Raw genomic sequence first — 17892 nt, 5'->3', positions numbered from 1 at the left:
AAATATACTTAATAATCTATTAGCTAATTAGCAAACAACTCAATTAGGCCCTCTTTCAGTTTTGTGAGAGCAAAAAATTGGAAAGTAGTTGAATTACAAAACAAACTGTTATCCAGTCGTTCCCTGAGAGAGTACTACTTAGTCATTCACTATCTTAACACAGACAACAATATTTTCAATTGCCCTTTGTTTGGCGCCTGGTGGTGTTCACATCCAGGGACCTCTATGAGATCTGAGATAAATACAATAGTGGGAGAAGGACAACTGTGGAAGAGAAGATTGGAAAGCAGACCCTGCTGCACATTCTCAGGCAGAACGTTAGAAAAAGTATGTGGGATCATTAAAGACCTACAAATTGTCTCCCTTAAACTATCCATGCCCCCTACTTGTTGAAAAGTGTACCCAACCGAAAGACAGAAGTGAGTATGTATCCGCAGCCCACAGTATCAATGCCAGCAAGGGACTGTGTGGAAGTGAACAGTAAATACTTTTTGATGAGGAAAAGTGCAATAGCAAAATGACACGCACCAAAATAGCAACACAATATATCAAAGGAAGAGCTCCACTTGAAAGCTAAGAATCAGACTGAAACAAATTAAGTTGTTGCTTAAAGCATAATAATTAAGGCCTTTAAATTCACCAAACCATTCTGCTATCACAGACTAAAAGGGCTTGTTTATCCCTTCTCTGTCCTAGGGGAATAAATTATCTCATGAGTCTTTCTATTTCACCAAAGTGCTATTTAAACGCTGATTAAATTTTTAAGCAATTCATTATATTAATATAAAAATCTTTTGTAGGACAGAAGTATGATCAAAACTAAAGCATGGGTAGCACTGAATAAAGTGGAAAGGATATGCTCCTTGATGGTAATGCCATGTCCCCATTTTTTGCCTGGCTGGCTTCAGCTTATCAGTAGATCAAAGATCCACCAGATTTCTAGATTAAAATATCAGATATGCCCTGGCCAGTTTGCTCAGTGATTAGAGCATCGGACCACCGACCAAAGGGTCTCGGGGTGGATTCCCGGTCAAGGGCAAGTACCTGGGTTGCAGGTTCGATCCCCGGCTCCAGTTGGGGACTTGCAGGAGGCAACCAGTCAATGTGTCTCAGATATTGATGTCTGCCTCTGTCTTTCTGTCTCTCTGTCTCTCTCCCTTCCACTCTATTTCTATCTAAAAATCAATGGAAAATACCCTCAGGCGAGGATTAAAAACAACAGCAACAAATCAGATGAAATTATGTCGATGGATGAGACAGGCCAATGAGACAGGCCGAGAAAGGCGGCCTAAAAGGAGCTGGAAACCAAACTGCTTTTTGGAATGCTAAGAAGAATCTAGAGAGCCTATCTGCCCTGGAACGCCTGATGGCTCTGGGCTCTGGGCCAGCAGGTACAAGGGAGGGCAGGAGTGAGAAGTGGGCTGAGACAGTGGGATAATTGAAGGTCTGTACCTGCAACTGTGCTGGTTGGCATTCCCATCTGCTTCCCCCACCCCCACGTAGATTACAGGCAGCCTGGCATTAACCCTCAGCCGAAAAACCAGATCGCTGAAGGAACAAACAACCTGGAGAAAGCCAAGGTTTCTAGTGGGAATACAGTCAGAGTAAAGCACTCCTCTGGCACAAGGACCCCCAAAGCCTGAGCACAGGCTCATGTTAGAGCAAGCAGGCCAGCCAAGGCCTCCTGCCCTACACAGAGGGAGGACTCAATCAGCATCCACTCAGGTGACAGATTTAAGGGGAAAGAGAACAACTTTTAAAACAGCAGAGGAGTAACAAAAATAAATTAATAAAAATTGGAAAAAAAATAGCAGAGGAGTTGCCCGGCCAGTGTGGCTTAGTGGTTGAGCGTCGACCCATGCACCAAGAGGTCTCTGGTTTGATTCCTGGTCAGAGCAAATGCCCAGGTTGTGGTCCAGGTCCCCAGTGGGGGGCATGCAGGAGGTGGCCAATTGATGTTCTCTCTCATTGATATTTCTACCTTCTCCCCCCCCAACTCTAATCAATAAAGAGAAAACAATTAAAAAAAAAAAAAAAAAGCAGAGGAGCCCCGGCTGGTTTGGCTCAGTTGGCAGTTGCTTGAGCATCATCCTGTGAACCAAAAGGTCACAGGTTCGATTACTGGTCAGGGCACATGCCCAGGTTGTGGGCCAAATTCCCAGTGAGGGGCATGCAGGAGGCAGCCAATTGATGTTCTCTCTCATCGATGTTTATCTCTCTCCCTCTCCCTTCATCTCTCTCTAAAATTAATAAAGAAAAACAATTTTAAAATAGCAATGATAATAAATAAAATAGCAGAGGAAATCCACAATAGTTTCTTAGTCCTTCTTTCTAAAATATACATAGACAGGCCCTGGCCATGTAGCTCAGTTGGTTAGAGTATCATCTTGATAAACCAAGGTTGTGAGTTCAATCCCCAGTCAGGACACACACACACAAGAATCAACCAAGGAATGAATAAATAAGTGGAATAACAAATCGATGTTTCTTTCTTCTTCTCTCTCCCTGTCCCTCTTCCTTTTTCTTTCTCTAAAAATACATTTTTAAAAATCTAAATAGACAACCAAGGATTATAAGGCACATAGGGAAATCAGCAACATGAAAAAGAAGAGCTAAGAAAAACATATAGAAAAAGGAACCCTGAAGGGAACAAATGTAATTAAGGGACATAAGAAAACATTTAAAAAACTACTATAATCAAAAGATTCAGCCCTGGCCAGTTTGGCTCAGCGGTTAGAGCGTCGGCCTGCGGTCCAGAGACCCGGGTTCGGTTCCCGCTAAGGGCACGTACTTCGGTTGCAGTTTGTCCCAGGCCCTGGTTGGTCGTGCGGGTGGCAGCCACTCGATGTGTCCCTTTCACATCGATGTCTCTCTCTCTCTCTCTCTTCCTCTCTCTCCCTCCCACTCTATCTGTACAAAAGATGGAAAAATGTCCTCGGGTGAGGATTAAAAAAAAGATTCAAGAGAGCACTGCATCCATAGAAAATAAGAACAGGAATCTACAAAAAAGGAACAAAAATTTGGAAGAACTCTTTTAAGTTAAATTAAAAATTCTTAGAATTTAAAGAATGATTAGAAAAGGAAAGAAAATCAACAGATTATCTAGAAAACAAAACTGAGAAACTTAGAATGAGAGCATATGGATAAAAGGATAGAAATGATAAACTGTAAGAGACAAAGAGCTAATCCAAGAAGTATAACATTTGAGTAGTAAGAGCCCTAGAAAGAGGGAACAGAACAAAGAGGGGGAGAAACTATTAAATAAATAATAGAATTCAACAGGGGCAAAGAAGGGAAGTAAGTCTTAGGATTGAAAGGACTCAGTGAGTGCTCAATAAAACTAATTGATAAAAGACTCTCATCTATACATTTCCTAAAGCAATTCCAATACAGATATAAAAAGGAGACCCTGAATAGGAAAAAACAAGTCACTGACAAAGGACTGGTAGTCAAGTTGGCTTCTTATCGGCAACAGAAGACGTTAGAAGACAAGGGAACCATGCCATCACATTTTCTAGAGAAAATTATTTTCAGCCCAGAATTCTACTCTCAACCTAACTACAAACAAGTACTAAGGTAGAATAAATATAGTGTTAGACATGACTCAGAAAGTTTATTTCCCACACATTATTTTCTCAAGAATTTATTTCAAGATACACTCCAGTAAAATGACAGCATAAATCAGAAGGGTGGAAGACATAGGATCCTGAGAACGGAGAAGAGTGGAGGGAAATCCCTGGAAGACAGCTGTGCAGTAGCCTAGAAAAGCATTTGGTTACAAAGGGGAATACCACAGGATAGAAAGCATACCGGAGAGTACAGGAAAAGTGAGCTATGGTAAAGGCATATTATGCCCTGCCCCCCAAAAATAGAAGAAGAAAGGCAATTAGAAACTCCCCTGAAAATTAAAATAAAGAAAAGGAAAAAAGGACAAATGGTACAAAAAAGCTACATTTCAAATATGAAACAAACTTACATGCACCCTGATTATAAGGAATTAATGGAATATGAGAAAAGAGGATCTAGCTGCTATTGAACTTAGAATCTTGAGAGCCCAGTAGTCATGACCCTGGCCCTGGGGAGAAGAAAATGTAATCCTAGCACACAAGCTGGCTCTGCACTAGTATTTATAGAATCATAGTTTAAGGGGTACTAAAAATAGAGATGCTCTTCATCTTAGGCTAGAACTAACTTTAATATGTTTGGTCTCAAGACATAAATTTCAGCCTGGCTGGGGTGGCTCAGTGGTTGAGCATCGACCCATGCACCAAGAGGTCGCCAGTTCGGTTCCCGGTCAGGGCACATGCCCAGGCTGTGAGCCAGATCCCCAGGGGGGCATGCAGGAGGTGGCCGATCAATGTTCTCTCTCATCGATGTTTCTGTCTTTCTCTCCCTCTGCCTTCCTTTCTCTCTAAAATCAATAAAGGAAAAATAAAAATAAAAAATTTTTAAAAGACATAAATTTCAGGACTCTAAGAGAAGGATGAGCCGAAAGTGTTTCCCTCTTCTTTTATTTTCTATAAACATGGCACCAAATGATAGCCAATTCCTACCTGCAATGCTCTCCCTGAAGGGGAGGGTTGTTTTCATTATTCAAATGGTCCAGCACCCCAGAACTACTTCAGTCACTTGGCTTGGGGGGCAGATGACAAAAAAAATACCTACTCCCGACAGCTAAGCATAACGAGGTAACCATGCCAGAAAAGGCATGAGTGCTCACGGGAGGGACTGTGGCCTATCGCGATCTCGAATCATAACTGTTACTGCATTACTGATCCTCTAGACTAGGCTTTCTTTAAATGGTTATTCTTTAGCTGGAAAGTTTAAAAGCAAGCAGGCATGACTTAAAAACAAAAAGGAGCCCTGGCCGGTTTGGCTCAGCGGTTAGAGCGTCGGCCTGCGGTCCTGAGAGACCCGGGTTCGGTTCCCGCTAAGGGCACGTACCTCGGTTGCAGTTTGTCCCTGGCCCTAAAAAAAAAAAAAAAAAAAGGAAATTTTTATAGGGAATGTACAAATATCACATGTTCCCTACTGGCAGGAATATGGTTTAGCTTCTGGGAAGGAATAAATCTTTGTAGTCCTTTGCTTAATAACAAGAGGCATTTGTACTGGTCTGTTTATTCTATCTGCTTTTCTGACATGGAGAAAGTAACTTCATGCTGCAGTCTATAGTTCTCAGGTTCATAACAGAGATTTTCCTTTATAAGAATTAACAAGTAGGTCATAATAACATAGAACTATTTATAGTTCTCATCTTTTATTAAATATGTTTTTATTGATCTTTTAGAGAGAGAGGAAGGGAGAGAGACAGAAACATCAATCAGCTGCCTCCTGCATGCCCCCTACTGGGGATCCAGCCTGTAACCCAGGTATGTGCCCTGACTAGGAATCGAACTGGGATCTCTCAGTCCATGGGACAACGCTCAATCCACTGAGCCACACCTGCCAGGCTATAGTTCTCATGTTTTAGATTCAATTTATATGGAGACTTGGTTGCGGTAATAGGTCAAAATGTAAAAGTTGACACAAAATGTGAAAAACAGAGAAAAAGGAGCATATGCCCTAATGTCCCTTTTCCTTATTATTTATTTATTTTTTGTTGTTAATCCTCACCCAAGGATATTTTCCCATTGATTTTTTAGATAGAGTAGAAGGGATAGAGGGAGGGAGGGAGGGAGGGAGAAAGAGAGAAACATCGCTGTGAGAGAGACACATCGATTGGTTGCCTCCTGCATGACCCTGACCGGGGCGGGGATTAAACCTGCAACCCAGGTTCTTGCCCTTGACCAGGAATTGAACCCAAGACCTTTCAGTCTGAAGGCCAATACTCTAACCACTGAGCAAAACTGGCCAGGGCTAATGCCCCTTCTTAAAAAGCGGGTAGTTGACCAAGACTGTCAAAAATGGGTGAAATGAGAAATAGAGTTGTCATTATCTGAAGTTACTCCGTTAAGCAACAGAACAAATAAAATTAATAATACAACTATCAAACACTGGAAGAGAATTAGATGATTGTAGTATAAGTAAGTTAAATACTTATTTTTAAAGGTGGAAAGTCAATAGCTATTATCCAAAGTTGATAAATAGAGGTAAAGTTTATTATTCAGAGCAGTGGTCCTAAATCTTTTTTATTGTACAATCTCTGAAAATATTTTAATTTTTTTTTTTTTAATCCTCACCTGAGGACACTTTTCCATTTATTTTTGTTCAGATAGAATGGGAGGGAGAGAGAGGGAGAGAGAGGGAGAGAAACATCGACATGAAAGGGACACATCGAGTGGCTGCCACCTGCAAGACCCAACCAGGGCCGGGGACAAACTGCAACCGAAGTACATGCCCTTAGCGGAAACCGAACCCAGGTCTCTCTGGACCACAGGCCGACGCTCCAACCGCTGAGCCAAACCGGCCAGGGCTGAAAATATTTTAGAGCATAAATCCTTAATATCCATATATTTACTTATTTGCATTCTATATAAACTTGTAACTATACTAATCTGTTACATATATATTATAATTTATACAAAAATAGAAGTTAAAAGTATATAAGAATAATTTTGAATAGATTTTAAGGGGGGAATGCTTACTATAATAATAAACCCCAAACAGAAAAGTAACAGCTATTCTGACAAAAATAAACACTTTAAGATATAAAAAGCACATGAGAATAAATAAAATATAAAATAATTTCTTCCAGTACCCAAATTCAGCACCTTTCCAGGATGCATACAGTTCCCTTTAGACTCAGAGTTAGTTCCAGAAGTCAGAGCTGTAGCCACCAGGAAATCCGAAAGGAGAAGTGGTTCAAAGAGGTTACCTTTTAGGAGTAAAGCTGGACAAGACCAGAGTAATAAACAGGCTCTGTCATCACTGGGGACAAATTTCAATCAGGTCTGATTGAAAATGTTGTAAGCTGACACATTAAAACAAAACCACGTATTGTCTTCTTTAAGGGGTAAAGAAAAACAACCTTAATTAATTATAGTCATAAGCAGAAACACTTTAAAGAATCTTTTCGTAGAGTTCAAGCTCTTACTCTGGTTTGTGTAAGGACACAAAAGATTTAAGAACTGCAATCTAGCCTTGGCCGGTTTGGCTCAGCAGTTAGAGCATCAGCCTGTGGTCCAGAGAGACCCGGGTTTGGTTCCCGCTAAGGGCACGCACCTTGGTTGCAGTTTGTCCCCAGCCCTGGTTGGTCGTGCAGGTGGCAGCCACTCAATGTGTCCCTTTCACGTCGATGTTTCTCTCTTCCTCTCTCTCCCTCTCACTCTATCTGAACAAAAAATGGAAAAATGTCCATGGGTGAGGATAAAAAAAAAAGAACCGCATCTACAGTTGACCCTTCAACAATACAGGGTTAAGGACACGGACTCCTCCCCCCACCTCCTAGAAAATCTGAGCATAACTATTGACTAACCCCCCAATTTAACTACTAATAGCCTACTGTTGACTGGAAGCCTTAACAATAACAAAGAGTCAATTAACACATATTTTGCATGTTATATGTATTATATACTGCATTCTTACAATAAAGCAGGCTAGACATTCTTCAGCAGCTATTTGTATTTTCTTTCCTTTGAATAAATTCCCAAAATTCCTCTCACAATAACTGTTGAAATGATAAATACAATAACTCTCTTATAAAATCTCTTCTATGGCAACATCTTTAAACTTAATAGTAATAGGAAAGAAACAAAATATTTTAGGAAGTGACTGACTTTTTTTAACTGTCAGAACTCATTTATATTCTTTCTGTGATAGGCAGAATTCTAAAGATGTCTCCTTCTTGATTCCCTACCCCTGGTTATTTAATCAAACACTAATCTAGGCATTGCTATGAAGGAGCTTTGCAGTTGAAACTAAGATTACTAAATCAGATGACTTTTAAAATGGAGATACTATCCTGGATTATCCAAGGTGGACCCAATGTAATCATACGAGTCCTTGAAACAGAAGAGGAAGGAAGAAGAGTCAGAGAGATGAGGCAGAAGGGAAAATCAGAGAGATTAGAAGCATATAAAGGACTCCAACTACTACTGCTGGCTTTGAAGATGGAGAAAGTGGGCCACGAACCAAGGAATGTAGGAGGCCTGTAGAAGCTGAGAACCACCACCAGCCAACAGCCAGCAAAGTAATGGAGACCTCAGTTCTACAACTGTAGTGAACTGAATTCTTACAACATCCTGAAAGAGCCTGGAAGCCAATTTATTCCCAGAGCTCAACAAAAATACTCAACCCTAGCGACACCTTGATTTTTAACCTGGTGAAACCTAGAGCAGAGAACCAGCTAGGCCACACTGTGCCTAGACTTCTAACCTACAGAACTGTAAGATAAAGAAGGAACTTTCTCCAAAGAATGACCAACAAGCACATCAAAAGATGACTGAAGTATGCAAAGGACTCCAAACACTAATCACCAGGGAAATGTAGATCAAAACTACAATGAGATATCACCTTACACCTGGTAGAAAAGTCACTATAAAAAATAAAACAAAAACAGAAAATAACAAATGCTGGTGAGGATATGGAAAAATTGGAACTCTTGTGCATTGTCAGCTGGAATGTAAAATGGTGCAGCCACTTTGGAAAACAGTATGGAGGGTTCCATTTGAGACAACATAGATGCACCTGGAGAGCATTATGGTAAGTGAAATAAGCCAGTCACACACACACAAATAAAAACTGCCTAATTCCATTTATATGAGGTATCTGAAGAAGTCAAACTCATTGAAAGAGAAAGTAGAATGTAGTTACCAGGCTGAGGGGGGAGGGGCAAGATGAGGAGTTGTTCAATAAACGGAGATTTGGTTTTGCAAGATAAAAAAGTTCTAGAGATCTACTGCCAACAATGTACATATAGCTAACACTACAGCACTATACACTTAAAAATGGTAAAGATAGTGAACTTTATGTTATGTGTTTTGGGCCACAATAAAAAACAAACAAACAAAAAACATAATACTATGATCACATCTAAAAAATATATTATTTAATTTCATTAGTCAACCAAAAAATAAAAAAGAACTACTTACATCGGAAGAAAAATTCATCCACTAATATTTTGGGTTTTTAAAACATGTTCGCATTACATTATCCTGGTTTTTCTAAACATATATACTTTGCAGATTAAAAGGTTTGAAAGAAAAATTATTCACAAATTATTTGAACGTCTAGAAATAGGTATGTTAAAAATGTGAGACATTTAGCTTTTCAATCTGACAATATAAAGAGTTCGTATTTAACAGAGTGGCAATGAAAAAACGCTCACTGTGTGCTCCAGCCTGAAAGTGTGGTATAGGTGAAATCTGCCCAAGAAGTCACCATTTATTTGAGCTTCTAACAGGGGTATAAAAGCAATTAATGGTAATATCAAATGGTTGGATTATATAATTCTACACTTGAATTTAGGACACTATGGGATGCATAGGCTCTCTGCATACACACCAGTCTCAGAAAGCTAATAATAGTTCTCGAGACTTAGTTTCAAGCAAAGGCAAAAGCTTAGCTCCAAAGAACAAGTCTGATAAAACTCATGAGAACCACACTACCTATAGTCCTTCTCCCTCTAAAGTCTTCGGGGAATAGGGACCAACCACCTACTCTAACTATCCTTAGATTTACAATAATCCCGGAGGCTAAAAATGGGCAACAAGCCATATTATACTCTTCCTATAATATTTCTCAACATTGTCACCATTGCCAGTTAATTTGTATCAGTAATCCTATCAGGCATTAAATCCCCCAAAATATCCACATTAAGTCATAAAGAACCAAACCATTTACAATTATATTTGAAAAATAGTACTAATATAAGCCAAAGAGCCAGGTATCAGAAACATTAAACAAGTGCTAACACCCTAATTAGAACATGCCATCTATCCATTCATTCAGGACAGCCTTATTGAACACATAATGAAAATGCTAGAATAGTCTTGTTGTTGTTGTTAATCCTAACTCAAAGATATTTTTCCACTGATTTTTAGATAGAGTGGAAATGAGGGAAAGAGAGAAACATTGATGTGAGAGAGACACACTGATTGGCTGCTTCCTGCACAACCCTACCAGAGTCGGAGATCAAACCTGCAACCAAGGTATGTGCCTTTGACCAAGAATTGAACCCACTACTCTTTGGTCCGCAGGCTGACATGCAACTGCTGAGCCAAACCGGCCAGGGCTAGAGCAGTAATTTTTAAGAGGACGATACCTCAAGAAATTTAAAACTTTTGTAATCCAAAGGGCTTAAAATCTTCAGAAGTGCCCAAGTATCTGAGACTTCAAATTTCATTAGAATTTTTGCTATTTTGTTGTTGTTGTTGTTGACACTATTACAGATGTCCTCCATCCAGCTCCTCTCCTGGCTTTCACTACACTGCTGTATGTGTCATGGATTATGCAAATAGGTTCTTTGGCTGCTCTCTTTACTTTCTTTTATCCAGTCCTCTCCACCTCCCACCCTTCTAACCTCTGTCCATCTGTTCCATGTATCCATGACCCTAGTTCTATTTTGTTCATCAGTTTATTTTGTTCATTAGATTACACATATAAGTGAGATCATATGGTATTTGTCTTTCTTTGACTGGTTTATTTCACTTAGCACAATAATTTCCAGCTCCATCCATGCTGTTGAAAAGGGTAAGAGTTCCTTTTTTACAGCTGTGTAGTAAAATGTACCACAGCTTTTTTACCCACTCATCTACTGATGGGCACTTGGGCTGTTTCCAGATCTTGGCTATTGTAAATAACACTGCTATGAATATAGGGGTGCATATAGTCTTTCTGAATGGTGTTTTGGAATTCTTAGGATATAATCCTAGAATTGGGATCACTGGGCCAAAAGGCAGTTCCATTTTTAATGAACTGAGGAAACGCCATATACTGTTTTATACTGTGGCTATACCATTTTGCATTCCCATCAACAGGGCACTAGGGTTCCCTTTTCTCCGCATCCTCACCAGCACTTGTTTGCTGATTTACTGATGGTAGCCATTCTGGCAATGAGGTAATAAATACCTCATTGTAGTTTTAATTTGTTTTTTGGGTGTTGAATTGTATACGTTCTTTATATATTTGGAAATTAACCCCTTATCAGATGTATCACTGGCAAATATGTTCTCCCATACAGTGGGTTCCCTCTTCATTATGTTGATGGTTTCTTTTGCTGTGCAGAAGCTTTTCAGTTTGATGTAGTCCCATTTGTTTATTTTTTTCTGTTCCCCTTGCCCTAGGAGATATATTGGCAAAAATATTGCTACACAAGATATCTGAGATTTTATTGTCTATGTTTTCTTTTATGATTTTTATGGTTTCACGACTTACATTTAAGTCTTTTAACCATTTTGAGTTTATTCTTGTGTATGGTGGTCTAGTTTCTTTCCTTTTTATTTTTGCATGTACTTGAGCAATCTTCCCAACACCATTAATTGAAGAGACTGTTTTTACTCCATTGTATGCTCTTGCCTCCTTTGTCAAATATTAATTAACCATATAGACATGGGTTGATTTCTGCAATCTCTGTTCTGTTCCACTGATCTATATGCCTGTTCTTGTGCGAGTACCAGGCTGTTTTGATTACAATGGCTTTGTAGCATAGTTTGATATCTGATATTGTGATCTCTCCAACTTTGTTCTTCTTCCTCAAGATTGCTGAGGCTAATTGGTTTTTTGTTTTGTTTTTTTTTGTTTTGTTTTGTTTTGGGGCGGTTTTTTTTTTTTTTTTGTTCCATATAAATGTTTGGAATATGTGTTCTAGATCTGTGAGATATGACATTGATATTTTAATAGAAATTGCGCTGAATCTATAGATTGCTTTGAATAGTATTAACATTTAAATGATGTTAATTCTTCCAGTCCATGAACACAGTATATGTTTCCACTTGCTTGTATATTCCTGTATTTCTTTCTTCAACATCCTATAGTTTTCCAAGCACAAGTCTTTTGCCTCCTTGGTGAAGTTTATTCCTAGGTACCTTATTTTTTCTTGTTGCAATAGTAAATGGGATTTTTTGCTTAGTTTCTCTTTCTGATAGTTCATTATTGGCATATAAAAATACCACTGATTTCTGGATATTAATTTTGTATCCTGCTACACTGCCAAATTCATTTATTAGATCTAATAGTTTTTTTGGTGGAGTCTTCTGGGTTTTCTATGTACAATATTATGTCATCTGTGAATAATGAGTTTTTCTTGCTCCTTTCCTATTTATTTCTTGTTCTTATCTGATCGCTGTGGCTAGGACTTCCAGTACTATGTTGCATAAGAGTGGTGAAAGCGGACATTCCTGTCTCATTCCTGATCTTAAGGGAAACACTATTGTAGTTTTTGCCCATTGAGTATGATGTTGGCTATAGGTTTTTCATATATGGAGATTTTCGCTAGCTTTTTATGTGCAACTGGACATGCAGGCAGAATGACTAGAATGGAAAATGTGTATAACCTAAGTATAGAGAACTACCCTACTAGTCTTAACTGTCATTCTTCAGAATGATCGTGAGAAGGAAAAAGGTATTCTAAACCAAAACCAACAAATTACAGGGCTGCTGTGTTATCAGTCCCACTCAGACTGTGAGTAAACCTTAAACAAAGTAGATCCTAATTTGCAGAAAACACACTGTTAAAAACAGACAGATGCAGATGTCACAGTTACTAAGTCCAGCAGACCACAAGCTATATCAGCATAATGGTGAACGAAAGAAAAACACTGCCTAAAAATGGTCTACACTGGTTAACACATTCAGTTTCTGATCTCAGGGGCAGGATTCTACTTTGTTCAAGGTACATTCTGCCAAACCAAGAAGTACTATTTCCCAGGTAAGGTTTCAAAAAACCTGCTGGAAAGGATGCAAGTGTAAGTTAGTATACTCTGGGAAGGATGCCTTGCCATGACAAGCCTATTGTTCAGGTAAATGTTGCTGGCTATCTACTTCAGGAGGTCACAAAGCCTCCAGGCTCTTAGAGAAGCCAAACAGGCAAAAAGTGTGCGAACTGCTCCTCTGGAAGAAGTGCTCCCGGCACCAAAAAGCTGGCGTTGGTAGAAAGTGCAGCAAGAAGCAGAGAGAAGGACCACAACAATGGTATAAATTCAGTTTCTTTTTTACAGCTTTATTGAAATAGTATTCACATACTATACAATTTATTCATTTAAAGTACACAATTCAATGTTCTCAGTATATTCAGAGTTGTGCAACCATCACCAGTATCAACTTTGTAACATTTCCATTACTCCAAAAAGAAACTTTGTACCCATTTCTCCCAAATCCTCCCAGGTCCAGGCAACAACTAACCTACTTTCTGTCTTCATAGATTTGCCTGCTCTGGACACTTCATATATAAGTGGAACCATATAATTATGTGGTCTCTTGTGACTGGCTTCTTTCATATATTTCACGTTTATAAGGTTATCCATGTTATAGCACGTATCAGTTCTTCATTCTTTATTGCTGAGTAATAATCTACTCTATGGATATATCACAAGCAGTAGAGTCTCCACAAGCAGCAGAATCTCTTTTGCCATATAAACAAAACTATAAACAGTGATTAGACTCTACATTAGTCCATAAATGCCTACTTCATCCACATTGTAGCTGAAAACATATTATTAATTGCATAATACTACAATTTTCTAGAAGCATTATCAATTGCCACAGTGATAACTGGATTAATATAGGAATGAAGCTCCTTTATAGTTAATTGCATAATCCACCCCCCCCTCCCCGTAATTTGTAGGAGGAAGAGACAACTAATTGCAAGCCCTAAGGCCTGAACACCTCAGGACCTGTTCTTTGACCCCACCCAACTGAAAACAAACGGCAAAACTCCAAGTATACAGAGCTGGTCTCTATAACTTCCTTCTCTTCTTGCTGGGCCCTTCATTTCTTCCCCCTCTCTTTGAAATACAGTTCCTTCTCCCCTGGCCAGTTTGGCTCAGCGGTTGAACACGGACCTGCGGACCAGAGAGTCCAGGGTTCGGTTCTCGCTAGGGGCACGTACCACAAAAAGAAAGAAAGAAAGAAAGAAATACAGTTCCTTCTGTATGCTTCAACCCCTCCTACTCCCAAACAAAACAAGATCTTTTATACCTGATGACTAATTACAGCCTCACTTTAAATTAAAATAATACATTTATATGAAATTGATTTTCTAAGACATTTATCTCCCAGGACATGAAATGAGAATTAGTTTCCTTCAAATGAAGAATTTCCAGTAGAAACAAGCTGTTAAGGGGAGAGTTTTTGTATTGTTTTTGTTTTTTTGCCAAGAGACCCTCTCAAATCACAGTAAATCTAGTCCATGACAAATTGAATTTACAGTCCTCTTAGGGTAATACATATCTAGGAGGGTGGAAAAAAATAAGGAATTGTTATAATTTTGTTAGGCATGATAATGGTAGTATGATTATATCTAAAAATATTCTTATCTGTTAGAAATGCATACTGAGATATTTAAATAAAATGATGTGCTATCTCATATTTACATGATAATACTTTAGGTAGTTGAAAGGAGGATATGGGGGAGGGGAAATGAAATAAAATACTGATCATTGTTGAGGGCAGCTGATAGGTGCATGAGAGTTCATTATTCTTTTTTGCTTTATGTACATATAAAATTTTTCATACTAAAATACTTTTTAAAAGAGATAAACTCTTCCTCTCAGGTAGTCTTTTGTTCCTTTCCATTTCCTTCACAGCATTTACTGTTGTCAATATATATTTCTGAAATTACTGGATTAATGTTTGTCTGCCTAACTAGACTTGAAGCTCTATAAGGACCACAAAGGTGTTTTCTTAGCTCCCATAGAATCTCTACCACCTCACAAAGTTTCTGGCATGTGACAAGTATTTATTAAGCGATTGAGTCAATAAAATAAATTTTATGTACCTAGGTCAGTAAATGCTCAATAAATAAAAGAAAGTGAGGAACAGAAAGCCAGGACCTTTGGTTGAAGGATTTCAACATATTCACCTATATGTATTTAGCATTTAAGTTCACATGCTTTTCCATTTAAAATGTAGTAAAGATACAAAAGATTTTATTTCATCTAACTTATCCTTACTACAGTCATGTGGTATATATTCAGCTAAGAATTACAATCTGTACTTTACGATATGCAAGGAACCAAAAAGTTGTAAAACTTTTTCAAGGTCATAATGAAAGAGATGTACAAATAAATAAAACTCGGCTCTTGTTCATGCCTCATGCTGTTTTTAAAGGAACATGATTTTATTCTCAAAAATAAAAATAAGAAAGGAAAGTAGTACTGTATATATTAAATCAACCTTCAGTGGCTGAGAAACTGAGTAGCTGTAAGTAGCTGTAAGCTCAGCTGAAAGTATTTTATTTTGACTTTGCTCAAAATAATTTTGAGGTTGAAGCACTACTGGTAGAGGATGTATAAAAAATCATAAGGTGAGACATTTAGGCAACAGGGAACAAAAGAAGATATGACACTTGAGTAATATTAAGGCCTTATTTTAACTGGTTAAATTGACAACTAACAAGAAAATTGATAAAGAAAATATACAGAGCCCGGCTGGTGTGGCTCAGTGGTTGAGCCTCGACCCATGCACCAAGAGGTCATCGGTTCAATTCTCAGTCAGGGCATATGCCCAGGTTGTGGACCCAATCCCCAGTGGTGGGCATGCAGCAGGCAGCCAACCAATGTTCTCTCTCATCAATGTTTCTATCTCTCCCTCTCCCTTCCTCTCTCTCTAAAAACCAATAAAGAAAAAAAGAAAAGAAAAGAAAAGAAATAGAATATCAGGACAATGTTTAAAACACCAGTCTCCTGGGTTCCAAAGTTTTAATTTTATCTCAAATAATACCGTAATCAATAACGTTCCTGTTTAATCATTACTTTACATAGAAATAGCCTACTAAAATATCACTATGCCCCAAAACCCTTTGAAATGCTTAAAATCTGTGTTCACCTTAATTTGGTAGCAGATAATGGTGTGTACAATCAGAAAGGCAGAAATATCAAATGTTTACCATGAATAGAAATAGTGGTAAAATTAATCTTAACCTCGGCCAATCTGAAAGATCTTGTGCTATGGTGCCAAAAGAATGTCACAGCCAAATCTGTGGAGAGCATTTAAAGCTAAATCAAAGTCTAAAACAAAGTCTGCCATGAAATCTAAAAAATTAAATAAATAGCTAAGTAGTTTTAGTAAAAAATAAAATTTTAAATAAACCAATAAACTTATTTGGGGGATAGAGTCTGGAAGGGTATTATTTTGCCTACATAAAGGTACTAACTGGCCTGGGTTGCTCCATGGTTACTCAAGGCACAGTTGCTGTACTACTGGCTACAAAGATGCAGGGGATTCAGTTTTACTCCTATACCCATCATATATATCATGGATTGTCAAACCATGCTTCCAATCTGCAGTACATCACTCACGGCAGGGTAATAATTTACACATGCAATTTCCAAACATAACTGTAAGATTTACTTGCCCAATGGTTATTTCTTCTCAACTTTTAAAATAATTTATAAAAGCACCAGCTGAGCATGAATTCCTGTCCCAAAATTATCAATTCCTTTAGGCCTTTTCATGTAAGCGGTAAAAAAAAAAAAAAAAATCTGTCCTCTGCAGGCAATACAGCTAACCCACACCAGCCATTGATTTGTAGTTGTTTTTCCAATGGGGTGATGGATCTGCGCTCAGCTACTCACGGTGTCTACTAGGTCCCCCTGGTGACCAACAATACATGAAGGCAGTAGCAGGGTTCGAAGACACAGACTGGCAGCGGAACAGAGGGTGGAACGGAAATCACGAAAAATTAACACGCGAACAGTACACATGACATGACTTAGAATAACGTTTGCACTGCTGGGGTATTTGGGATCACCACCAGACACTGTCTTCTTTCCTTTCGAAAAGCAAACACCCATGCGACTCGTTCGGGTTTCTGAGCCATACCTCCCATTTAAATCACGGGTGATGGAAAGAACGAACCAAGGAGCTCAGCACACGCCGCTTCTCGGGCGTTTGGGGAAACACCGATGTGACAAATTGCCATAATTTTCTAAAATATGGAGGACTGACACACCACCTTACCCACCACTGACTGAAGACCCAGGACACAGAGTCGGGAACAGCCGACCTGCGGGGCCCACCAGGGAAGGGGGAGAGCACCAGATCTGGGAGAAGACCGAGGCACGTCCCAAACCGACTGCCGAGCCCCGACTGCTAGGGGTGTCGGGTCGCACCCGAGTCACATCTCGGGGCTCCTGGGATGCGAGGGGTACCAGGGCGAGCCTGGGCCGGGTGACCGGGGTCCCCGAGCCTGGCCGGCCCGGGGCAGCGGTGGGGACGCGGGCAGCACTGCCTTGGGGGCTGCGGCGCCCGGAGGAGGGCGCGCCGCCAGGTGCCGACAGCAGGGGGCAGCGGGGTTCGGGCGGGCGCTGACCCAGGGAAGGAGGAGGGAGGCAGGCAAGTCCCGCTCGGCGAAGGGGGGCGCGCGGCGGGCTCGCCGCCGGCCTACCTGGAGGTAATAGGGTTTCCTTAGCCAGGCCCCCGGACAGAGACTCCTCGCCATGGTAATCATACATCGCCCCGCCGCGCCGCAGTCAGAGGCGGACCCGAGCGCTGGCGGCCCGGCTCCCCGCCTTCCCCCGCCTCCCCGCCCCCAGCACGGCCGGGCCCGCCCACTCCTCCGCCCCCGCCGCGGCGCGCGCCTCCTCCCGGCTCCGCTGCGGTGACGGCGGCGCTGCTCGAGGCCTGCCTGGCCTCCCGCTCTGCACCCCGGCCGTCGCGGTTGTCAGAGCCTCCGCTGCTGACTCTGCCACAGAAGGGGGTTGCGCCTCGCCTCGGCCGACACAAACCACTGCGCCTGGCGTTTAAAGGGGAAGCGTGCGGAGGAGGAGGAAGGAGGCGCCGCGGAAGCCGGGGTGT

The 17892-nt window shown here is 40.3% G+C and overlaps 1 protein-coding gene across 1 annotated transcript in view; it reads right to left on the bottom strand.

The window, feature by feature from the left end:
• The window catches only part of DIPK1A (divergent protein kinase domain 1A), a 107797-nt gene extending 90206 nt beyond the window's left edge, over positions 1-17591 (bottom strand). Inside the window, exon 1 of the mRNA XM_036255838.1 lies at positions 17483-17591. Coding sequence (XP_036111731.1) covers positions 17483-17545 — 63 coding nt within the window. The 5' untranslated portion in view covers positions 17546-17591. The remainder of the gene's footprint in view (positions 1-17482) is intronic.
• Positions 17592-17892: the final 301 nt, after the last annotated feature.

Source organism: Molossus molossus, unplaced genomic scaffold, assembly GCF_014108415.1.
Source record: "Molossus molossus isolate mMolMol1 unplaced genomic scaffold, mMolMol1.p scaffold_m16_p_12, whole genome shotgun sequence".
Lineage (NCBI taxonomy): Eukaryota > Metazoa > Chordata > Mammalia > Chiroptera > Molossidae > Molossus > Molossus molossus.
This window is presented reverse-complemented; position numbering and strand designations above follow the sequence as displayed.